Source organism: Chlamydotis macqueenii, chromosome 7 (genome assembly GCF_036417535.1).
Source record: "Chlamydotis macqueenii isolate bChlMac1 chromosome 7, bChlMac1.mat, whole genome shotgun sequence".
NCBI lineage: Eukaryota > Metazoa > Chordata > Aves > Otidiformes > Otididae > Chlamydotis > Chlamydotis macqueenii.
The window spans coordinates 25855856-25867474 of NC_141562.1; the positions used below are offsets into that span (position 1 = coordinate 25855856).

Sequence of the window (11619 nt, forward strand, 5' to 3'; positions counted from 1 at the left end):
CTTTTTTAAAGAGGGTGGGAGTTCCTCCCCTGGAATTTTTGGGGCTGGTTTTCCCCCCCACCCTCCCCTGGTGTCTCTGGTTTGTTTGACTTGGGGGGCTCCATGAAGCTGGAGTTGTGGCCCTCAGCTGGCAATTTTGACCCACTAGCAGCTGCTTTCCTGGGCCACTTTGTGCTTGTGAGCCTGGCCTTCAGATGAGCCAAGAGCTTTCCCAGCACAGGTATGCAGGATGGGCACGTGAGATACAACTGGAGGTGCCTAGCACGGGCACCTCTGGGAGCACCTCCCGTACCCGGCATCTGGTTCATCTGAGTGGTGTGCTGCAGCCGGGTCAGAGCCGTCCCCGTGCCTGGAGCACCAGCTCTGTATGCGTCTCAGGCTCTCCCTGCCCTGCTGTTTCCTGATTAAACTGCAAGCCTAACTTCAGTGGATCAGATGAAAGCATCTCTTTGTCCCACTGTCTCTCCAACAGTTGTTATCTTGACCCCTTTTCCTCCTTCCCTACTCTGTCTGTCTAAAGCCGAGCCTCTAATTTTAGACTGAGGAAGATAATTGAGGGTCAAAAAAGACTGCTGTATAATTTTAGCTTTTTTTTACAGCGGTTGGGGTGGGAGGCAAAGTTAGGAGCTCCTTGCCCTCAAACCTTTGTATTGCGGGAAAGAAGGACATGGGGGAAGGAATGAGCGGGTACAGTCTGCTCACTGCAGAAGTCGTTCTGTTTCTTGGCAGTTAGCTAAAACTGGAAGTGTAAAGGCATATACTACTGTCTTTGCAGATCCTATTGACTGAAGAGTTCGTAGAGAGAATGCTGGAAGATTTAGAAGATCTGAATTCTCCAGAGGAAGTAAGTCTGCGTCACTCCCACATCTCCCACGTGTTGTCCCAGAGAGCTCAGCCCGTCCTGCAGCTTGCCTTTGATCCTCCTCTTAGCTCATAGCCCTGCCCCATAGACTTGAGGCCTTGCTAAACCTTCACATCTGCTGTGAAATAAGGCACTGAGAGAAGGGATTGCAAGAAATACAGAGCAGAGATGGGTATTAAGGGAGACTATGCATTTCCTTTCCACCAGCACCTTTCCCAACATGGTATCTGAGCACCTCGAATCAAAGTGGTGCAACCCCTGGGTGAGGGGTTTCCTCCATGGGGTTTCCTCCATGCCATGCATAGTGTCCTTGGCAGCAGCTCCAGGCACATTGCCTTCCATACTCTCAGAAAGGCTGAAAGCAGCAGCAGCACGTTTACTGCTGAACAATCTGATGTAGGGGCCTCCGTTTTTGGGTTTGGGGAGCAGACAAGGGCTTTTTCACATCTGCTACTCGGCCTTCACCTGCTGTCCCTGCACGGCGTGCAGAGGACCATCACCAACCTGGAAGCGTTACAGCAGCAGCCAAGGGAGCTTTATAAAGCTTTGCTGTGCAGTGCTAAACTTCCCCCTGCCATGTGATCTCTTCCTGGGGAACATTTAACACCCTGTCTCCCATGCATGCCATATAAATATTCTGCTTGACTTCAAAGAGCAGTGGCAGAAATGACATGTAATATTTTTAATCCCATTTTTTACAGCTCCCTGCAGACTCTAAAGAAACTTTCCTTGGCTTGTAGAGCAGCCCTCCCATCCCTCACCCTGCTCCCCTCCCCCCAGGAAAATCTCAGGGCTCTAATTGTTTAATCCAGAGTTGATTTAATGCCAGGGTGTTCTTCACTGTGTGAGTGAGGGGAGCACGCTGCTGGCTGTGCAGTGACTTTCAGGCCAGCTTTTATCCAGTTAAACCTAATCCAAAGCTCATTTTTTGCTAGTGACATGGAAGCCCAGGAGCACTGTGGTTTGAAGGCCCTTTAGTTAAGGCTTTGGACAGCTTGTGTTCCTTTGCTCTCCGCTGAGAGGAAGAGGCAATGGGCATGGCAGCTCCTGGCACAGCGACCAGGCACTCGGTTACGAATTACTGTGACTTTGCTAAATTAAAAAGTGAAAACCAAACAAATGCAAAGGATGACTTCTCCAGAAGGATTGCTTTGGAACCACTGCTGTTTATAAAGAGGAAAATACTTGAGGTGATCTTTCAGCATCCAGATTCCTCCAGGGATTTTTAACTTGCAGGATCCTGGTTTGGGCCAACTGAAGGCGTTCCTCAGAAGCCCTGACTATTGTTGATGATATTCGTGTGGTAGAACGAAGTGCTGCAAGGAGAGTCTTTCCTTTGCTGCATAAAGAGCCACCCAGGTTAAGTGAAAATAAGTGAAATGATCTGAGTATCTTTAGCATATTTTTCAGATACCTTAGACATTGAACTCAGAAGAATCCCCTGGGCAGTGTTTGGCCACTGGGATTATATGGTGCAAGAGATATGCAGAACTTGAGTTTAAAAAAACGCAACTGTAAATGGGACTTGGGCTGTTTATGTTTCCTAGAGGAGAAAGAGTAGGAGTTTATGGTAGCCACTATCCTGAAGGATCCTCCTGCCATGCCCCCAGGTCATGGGTCAGACCCTGAACCGCCAGCCCGGCACACTAAGGTCAGTGGGTACCAACTGCAGGTTACCTTCGTACACAGCTGCAAATGGAGCAAAGTCAGGAGCAAATTCATGTTAGACCCACTCTTGCTGTGGAGCAGGCAGCTGGAGGGGATCTGTTTTATCAGGAACCTGCCACTGAGTGTGTTTAATGTCCTTCAGAAATGGGGCAAGAAAGACAAGTAATTGGATAAAGTTGGATGATTTGCAGGTCACTGTCCCCTTGCACCAACTCTCTAATTTACATAGACCCTGAGAAACTTATGGTGCTGCTGGCCTTGGTCTGAGGACTCTCCTAGGAGAGGACCACTGTATCTGTAACCATTCTGAATTAGCTGCTTCCCTCCTTGGGAGTCCTACTGGGGTGTCAGGTGGTGCTACACTATGGATGCATCAGAGTTTTAAAAACAAAATAATCCTGCAAACTGGCTTCCAGAGCTGACCTCTATGTGTTTTGGACCCTTGGGCTGGGCACTGGGATTGCCTGAAGTGCTTGTCCAGAACTGGTTGCCATCTAGCTGTGGGGCAGGTCTGTAGCCTAAGAGATTCTATCCCCCACCTCCCACACTACCCCCAGAGCTGTTTGAGAGATCTGTGTGAATGCATGGGCCTTGCTCAAAGGTGGTTGTGAGAAGGGGTGGTGGTAAGGCTCCCCACACAGTCATGATTGGGGTCAGAGATGTTGAGGTGACTTCCCAGCCTAAGGCAGGGTGCCCTGGAGCGACATCAGGACAGGACAAGTGCGCTTGCCTTGTTTGCGAAACACTGGCCAGAAACAGTGCTGTGTAAACCAGACTGGGGTAAAAAATCTCCATTCCCTGTGCTTCAGTCAATGTTTGCAAAACAGCCCGAGCAGCCGAGTGCCTGTGTGACTATGAGGAGGCATTGTACGGGTGCGCTGCAAAGCCTTGGTACCAGAGGTGGGCAGGGCTGGAGCAGCAATGCTGTTCAGGCATGCTGGCTCTCCTCAGCCAGGGCAGCAGTTTGCCCTCCCAGAGGTGGTGGCCGTTTGCAAGCCTGTCACCCGGCAGAGCCAGGCTAGCTCACGTGGATCCCACCCTCTACGAGTAAGAGTTTGAGAGCTGCCTTAAGTTTCCCTTTAAAGCAAACAGGGAGCTCTGGGGGCTGGAGTAGGTGAAAGGAAAGGGACATGGTCAGGTAGGAGGGGAGATACTTGTGCTGGATAATTTCAGAGGGGTCAGGGCAGGGAAATGGTGATGGGGACAGAAACCCTCCAGAATCTGATGAAATAAACAGCGCTTGGGCTGAAATCTCAGAACTTTACTTTGGCAGCTGAGGCACAGGCCACATTATCTAATGTCTACTGCTGTCCAAAACATACTGATGGGGAAATGTTTTCTTAGTGGCCTCTTGTTTTAAAAAATAATAATAACATGGGGCTGCCTGCCTTTGCAAGGATTTTGTTTTTTCTGTGGGTTAGGTTGCAGCGATATACATTAACTGGCTCTCTTTGCTGTCTTACAGTTTAAACTTCCAAAGGAGTACAGCTGGCCTGAAAAGAAACTGAAAGTTTCCATCTTGCCAGATGCCGTGTTCGACAACCCGCTGCATTAGAGCTGAATTACACCCTTCTGACAACTGGGAGAGCCAAGTTACTGTCCATTACCCAGTGACTCACAGGATAATTAATGCAGTAAAAACTCTGCCTACAAATAGAAGAGTTTGCTGCACAACCACTGCAAACAGAAGAGAAGCTACTCAGCACCAGCCCAGACCGAACTGAGCCCTTTCCTTTATCCTTCCCAAGGCTGAGCTCTCTGGGAACAGCCTGCATATGTGTGAGTGTGAGTGAGAAATATTTAACTATGAAAATCAGTAGTAAGAATCCTTTCTCTCTCCTAGCTACAGAACTCCCCTCTGCCTTAGCCCAGGGTGTAGATGCTCTGCACGCCTGTATTTACACATGCGTTTCTGCCAGGTGCGAGCCTATAATCCACGGATTAAATGTTCTTTACGTGACTCTGGAGTCCTTTTGTTAGCCAAACTTTTACTGACTGCAGAACTGTTCTTCCATGTGCTTTTTTTTTTTTTCTTTTCAGAAATGGAATGGTATTTCCCCTGTTTAAAGGAGGCCAAAAGCTCACATGCTTGAAGCTGAACAGATTTAAAGATGAACTTTCTAGTTCAGTCAAGAAAAACAAACCCAGATCCTCCCTGCCCTCAAATTAGGCATGTTTTAAGTGTTGGTCTTGGTGCTATTAGCCATGGTATCGCTGCAAACAGAGGCAACTTTATTCTCGCGCATCCTGTCCTTGTGCCTGAACCCCAGGGAAGGTCACAACCTCTGGTTTTGCACAAGCAGGAGGAAGAAAGCTACCGGGGCGGGGGAGATCTCCTGTTTACAGTGTGTTTATCTTTAAAGAGATACTGTTAAGTATTTTTTCCTTGCTATTGTACAGAATTTGAGAAGCTAGAAAGGACCATTTGTTCACAGGGACAACTTCAGCAGCTCTGCAGGATCTAGAGGGCTGTTTGAAAGCATATGAATTGGAGATCTCCGCTGCCCTGGGGTAGCAGAGAGGAGACTCAGCCTCAATGAAGCCAACTATTCTCCCTGTTCCAGCAGGGTTGTGCCCTAGCGCAGCTCCATTTTTCCCTCTAGCCTCACTGTCATGGCTCTTGTTGTTGCTGACGTCCCTCCTTTCAGATAGGTTTGAACTGTAAAGCATCAAAATCAGTTTGAAAAGACCCTCTCTCTAGATCCCTGTGGCTTCCTCCTTGGAGCAAGACATGGTATGTGGAGGAGATGGTCTCTGCAGGGCTGTGTTGTGTCTCTGCATTGAGATGCTGGCCCCTGTGGATATGCTGCAGCAAACCCCCTGCTGCTGTTGCAGGTTTTTTCTGAGGTGTATTCCCAAGCCTTCCTTTGCCCATTGTCTTTTAGTAACAACTCTTCACTCCTTGTCAGGGGAGGTGCAGCTTTCCTTCCACCCCTTTCTGCCTACAAGCTCACTTGGTGATTTATGCACAATTGCTGTGTGATTGTAAGGAGTATAACAAAAGCGTTTAACACTTAACTCCCCTGATCAAACAGGAAAGTCTAGGAGGCCTTGCAGTACCCCAGGGTTGGTTTTCTGTTTGTTTTCTGATTTAATTTCTTCCTGGCACAGTCAGCTTTGATGTTTTTTGCATATATTTGAGGCTGGTTAATGTTGGTCAAGAAGCAGAGCTAGGAGCCACAAAGCTTTCCTTGGACTTGCTACAGAATTCCTCCGTGGCCTCAGGCAAGTCACTCAATGTCTCTCTGTGCAGAGAGGGTGATTATTGACTAGAGAGCTGTAGGACCTACCGAAGCATGCCAGGGTTTGCAAGGGAGGGCGTGCTTTGTGTACAAAGTAGTATTTGTATTATTATAATTGTTGTTATATTATAATTTAAGGCAGGCCAAATGCAGGGTCCAACACCGCTCGGCAGAACCTTCCTTTCTGCAAAGCTACGAAAGCAATTTACATGTAAATGAGTTTGTCATTTTGTCTGAACTCAGAGGATCATCTTAAAATCCTGCTGCGAAAGAACAAACTTTCAGATATCTGTGTGTGCCAGCCACAGTGATTTCTGTGCTGTGGCAGACTGCATTCATCCGTGGGATCTCTTGGCCAGTTTTCATTGTCCTGGTTAGCACTAAGCACCCCTTCTGCAGTGTAGATGTATATGCCGGCGACAGCGTGGGTGAGAAGGCGACATGAAAATGTACCAAAAATTACGTGCCCAAGTGTCCCACCGCAAGATAATGAACACATAGACGATTGTGGCAGTTGGGAAAAAGGCAAGGGCAGCAACTACAGTTTTGTCCCAAAGCCATCCGCCAACAGTAGCCCATGGACTGCTCTTGTACGAGCTTGCTGGGGGTGCCTGCAGCAGAGCTGGCCCCTTGCCACAACGCTGGCTGCTCTTCCTTGTTTCCAGATGCTAGCTCTCATTAAAAGGAGCTTAAAATCCACATCTTAGTGGATAAGGGACGTTTGGAAGGTCAATTGTTGCTGTTCCTGCAGAGATCAGCACGGGGCAGAGAGAAGTCCATCAGACCCTCTCTGGGCTATGACACACATCTGGAAAGCTCAGGACCTCCTGCCCTATGAACTCTGAGCCTTCGCAGCAGGGATGTGGTGCTGTACGTGGGGAAAGCACCTCCTCTGAGCTGGCTTGTGCTCCAGTTCTGCCTGTCTTATGTGTACGTTTTCCTCACCGTATTTACTCTCATCAGACGCTCTGGGTTGGGTTTTCATTGACTTCAGAGGGAGCATGCTGAATGCATTTGAAAATCCACCCAGTATCCTTGTGTCTGTGTGTATTTTTGTTACATGTCATGTATTTATGTATAGTTCTGAGTATTTGAGTTATGAACAGGTGGCATGCCAGAAATCTCTATTTCTGAGACACTTTCTCACAGATCGTTGCTGGTAGCCAGATAACAATTGAGGGGAAGGTTTGAAGGGAAGGAAATTAAATCTTCCTATTTAGTTAAGGGGAAAAATATTGGACAAATAACTGCTAAAATAGAAATCTCTGTCTTATTGTTAGACCAACTATAAGAGAGAAACTGGTGAAAGTTAGTCCTTAAGCTCCAAGGTCGTGTTGCTGCCTCTCAACAGTTATCTAAGAATAAGAAAGTTGCATGTCACTCAGTATCGTGAAGAGCTGTGCACCCACAGGACCTCCTCCCCTCCCCTGATTCACATCAAGTCTGCAACCCTGCCAAAGGCTTACTCATTGGCAAGTAAATGAGATCTCGAGTTCGGATATTTTCATCCTGGGGAGAGAGGACATGCCTGTGTGTGAAAGAAATGGAAAAGAAACCTTTGTATTTTCGTGAGCAAGTAGTTTGAAAAAGGGAAATGCATCAGTGTTAATAAAGGCCATGGTACTTTTCTAGCCCAAACCTGCTGAGATGGTGGTAGATCCGCTGGTGCTGATTTTTTCTAGATTATGCAGAAGGTCTGAAGAAGCATTGTATGAAACCAAAACCTGTGAGGCTTTTGTTGGCTAAAGATAGTGATCTGAATGGAAATGAACGTAGTTAGAAGCAGTGAGTACAGGTTTTCTACCTCCTGGAGAAATCTTGTGGTGCAGGTCAATAGAGATACTTCCAAAGATGAGGAGCCTTATGGCAGACCCACAATGCCTTGAAAATCCAAGATGTGACAGCAGCTCTGAAACAAGAGAAGTCCCAAAAGCCAGGACTGCTCTCCCCCTCAACTCATGATTAAAACCAGGAGAAGGAATGTATAGTTTCAATATTAAAGCATGTGGGATACGATCTGAGCAGAGCAGTCAGTCTTACAGCTGATGTGACCTACAGTGATATTTTCAGTGGCTTAGATAGGTGGTGCCTGCTGTGTGTAATGTCTTTGAGGATGGTGATATATTGGTTTTACTGTACATAGATTTGCCAGCAGTGATTTGAAATGATATTCTGAAGCTCTTCACTTCAAATATTCAGTTGCTCTTGGATGGCTTTTGAAATGACACCATTGGGTCATCAAATGGTCTTTGAAGAAGTGGGGGTTGTGTTGTTTTTCATCTGCAACCAACAGAAATATTTAGGGGGGTGTAGCTTTTAAAAAAAAACAGTTGAAAGCGATGCTTGGCTTGGAGGAGACAGATTGCTGGGGAGAGGTTGCGTGGCAGGGGAGCAGGGTAGCAGCCTCCCTCCTGCAATCACAGCTCGGGCTTGTTGAAGGCAGCGCAGTCCTTACGCACCTCAGGCACTGCAAGTGCAGCTAACATGAGTGCAAGGAAGCCAGAAACCAAAGTGAGAATCATCAGGGCCTCAGCACAGCGTGGGCGCCTTGCAGGCAAGTGCTCATTTCCATGCTTAGGACCCACTGATGTCCTGCACAGGTGCAAGCAGCCGGCCACGCACATCCCAATGCACGTTCACACTCTGGCCTGTACCCGTCGCTGATGGTCGAGACTGCAGGTGGCTGTGTTAGCTGCATCTGAGGTTGAGTCAAAGATGGGGAGTGGCAATGTGGCTGCTTTGGTCTCGTTTGTTGTTCTGATTAGTGTGGGGTGGGGAGTGGAGCTTGTGCTCCACTGCCCCTTGTGAGAACCTTCAGGCTGGTCACTGAGCGAGCTTTATTGCTCACTCACCCTCCGTTCCCTTCATCAAATGACCCCCAGCGCCTCACAAAAACCTTTCTCATTTGCTTCACTGGAAAATGTTTGCCTGACTGCAGGCTTCGCAGGACTCTGGGTTAGACGCCAGGTTGGCATGGGATCATGGCTACTTGGCTGTTTATCTGTCCTGATGACTACTCCCTCCTCCTAGGTAGGCATCCAGAGTCCATGACCCAGTTTGTCGGCTTGTATCTGGCCGGAGCAAGGCAGCGTCCTGTCAGGTAGGGAGAAGAGATCTGCAGATCTTCAGACCAGAAGAAACCCTTAGACCCCTGTGTCCAGTTTTCCCCTAGCCCAGGGCACGGCCTTGCACCCTGTGGCTCTGCTGTGTGAAGTCTTGGGCTTCAGCCCCTGCGCCATCACAGCCAGGTGAGGAAGGGATCCAGCACCACAAGAGCCTTTCCACATCCAGGGGACTTGGTCCTCTACGTAACTGCCCTCCGTTCAGAGTATATATTGTGCCTTAATTCTCCCTGTGAGTGAAGCCGCGAGGGCAGGTGAATTGTCGAGCAACCAGGAATCCCCTTCTGTGTATCTGTCCCTGTCGATAAACGCCAGCCTGCGCAGCAGCCGGACTGTATCCAAAACAATCTCAAAATGCGTGTTTGCCAGTGGGGTTCACCTCCCAAGATTTTAAAGCTGGATTTAGGTCTCTGGGACCATGGCAGGTTTTAACGACCACGGTAGCAACCTACTATTTTTATAACATTTTTTTCTGTTGTGCAGTGTCTGCTTGTTCTCTTTTTTTTTAAAAAAAATAAAACCCTTGTGTTCGACGTGAGTCCAAAATTTCAAATGGAGAATAAGCCTGAGGTTGCAAATGTGTTTTAAACTCGGCCCTGCATCGACCTGTCTCTCTCAGGCAGTGAAGCTGTTGTGTATCGTGCTTCACCACCTCCTCATTTCTACCATGATTCTGTTTCCCCTAAAATCGCTGACAGACCATAAAATCATCGTAAGTGGCACATCAGTTCAGAAACATCATTTCTGGTCTGCCGTGAAGGTAGCCCCTTCCCTTTCCCTCGCCGAAAGACCATGACATCGTTCACCGTTCAGCTTGTAGGGCCCGGATAGCGGGAGAGGAACATCAGCCCAGAAAGGGCTGCACGTGGCAGCTGTGGCTGGCCAGTGCCTGGTTGTTTTTAAACTGTCCTGATGCTGTCTCCCCTCTTTTGAAAGAGGAAGAGAGAGAAAAAAAACCCAACCTCAAAAAGCCAGAGGAAAATTTCCTGCCGATTGTTGTGTTTTGCAAACACTGCTCTTTTCTCTCGCCCTCTCCCTCCGCTCCCAGCGAGGCTGGAGATGAAAATGGCTCCTTTGTTCCTTTCCCTGGGGCCCAACTGCAGCGAAAGTGCGGCTCCGGAAACCCTCCACTGCATGAGCGGCGAGGGTGGGAGGGACCGAGCTGTCGCCGTGTGTGGTAGGTCCTACATAAACACTACATGTGTTGACAATGCTGCAGGCAGGATGGGCACAGAAGGACTTTGCGGTGCTGGCGACAAAGCTGCTGCACTGTTTCTCCTGCGGCAGCAAGAGGGCTGCAAAGCCTGCGGCAGGCAGAGGAAGGGCAGGCGGGTGTGAGTGGCCATGTCGTCCCGGCAGTGACTGATCACAGGCTGGGGGGCTCTGGGCCCTTTTGTTCTCTGTTTTTGGCTTTCCCCGAAGCGGCAATTTGCAGCCCCATGGAAGCAGATGGCATCTGCTGGGGGCTTGTAGGGATGCCCTGGCCCCCATGCTGGCATGTTCCTTGCACCCATCCAGCCCTGGAGTCCCGGTGCTCTGTGTTTGGCCACGGTTGCCCTCCAAACTCTAATCCAGTCATTCAAGACCCTTCTCTTATCCAGCCCAGGTTGAACACGCCAGTTTTTCCCTTTCTGTAAAGGGATGGAGGTTTTGCCGCTCACTGGAGATGCTACTTGTTTTGTATGCTGGACGGTTTCTGCAAAACCTTGAGCAAAGGGGACACGTGGGGTGACTGGGACCACGGCAAACCCTGACTGCTGGGGCTGCCCTCGCAGCTCCGAGGTGAACCTTTCTGTAGTTCACCCGTGTGCGTGTGTGAGTGTGTGCGGTCTGCGTGCGCGGAGTTGCGTCAAGCGAGGAGCCCGAGGACGCTACTGATAGCATCCGCGTTTCTGCAGCCAGTGTATCAGTCCCTTGTAGATGGCCTTTCTTCCCTCTCCCCTCCTTTTTTTTTAATAAAAGACAAAAAACAAATGGAAAGCTAAACTAGCAGAGGTTTTTAAATATTTTATATTAGTTTCTAATGTAAATTCTTACATTGTTATTGCAGTGCTGGGTGTGTTTCGCCTGCACGTGACTTTTTGTAATATTTTTGTGAATCACTAAACGTTTTTTTCCTCCCGTGTATTCTAAGTGCATTAAACGTATTTGCAGACGTGTCAGTGTCCTTCTCTGTGGGCGACTCGGTGGGAGCGCCTGCCTCCCGCTCGGCACTGCAGCTGCCTCGGCAGCCCCTTCTCCTCCGCTGTTCCTCATTGGCATCTTCTCCCCCCAGCCCTGGGGGAGCGGGGTCTTTCGCCCAGACCTCCTGAGTGCAAGTGTGGGAGAGAAAGGGATCTTCCTTTTCCCAAAAAACCTCAGTAAAACATCCAGGCTCGGGCCCTGCCCGGTGCAGGATCCTCTGCGAGCATCCCGCTCCCGTTTGCTGGTGAAATTCTTTGAGCCAAGGCAGCCTGAGCGCCCTGACAGCCGGGCTTTTCCGTGCCATTTGGATGAGCTGGGATGGGAAGCACTTGCACATGGGTCTGAGGACGCGGCCAGTCAGCTGAGGGATGGCAACCTCGTCCGTCGGCGCGGCAAGGGAAGGAGGGAGCCGGGGTGAGTGCTGGGTCAGGTCCACGCTCCTGTCCTCTGCCAAGCGCCTCTTGGCTTCAGCGGGATTTGCGGGGGTGTGGATGTGCGCGTGGAGACCGAATATGTCGGAGGAGAGACACAGCAAACACTT

General features: G+C 49.3%; 1 protein-coding gene across 4 annotated transcripts in view; it reads left to right on the forward strand.

The window, feature by feature from the left end:
- SUFU (SUFU negative regulator of hedgehog signaling) overlaps positions 1–11049 on the forward strand; it is a 96203-nt gene extending 85154 nt beyond the window's left edge. For all 4 annotated transcript variants that reach the window (XM_086752055.1, XM_086752056.1, XM_086752058.1 and 1 more), the window contains 2 exons: positions 776–844; positions 3996–11049. In XM_086752055.1, the coding sequence (XP_086608181.1) occupies positions 776–844; positions 3996–4085 (159 nt within the window). In that variant the 3' untranslated portion in view covers positions 4086–11049. The remainder of the gene's footprint in view (positions 1–775; positions 845–3995) is intronic.
- Positions 11050–11619: the final 570 nt, after the last annotated feature.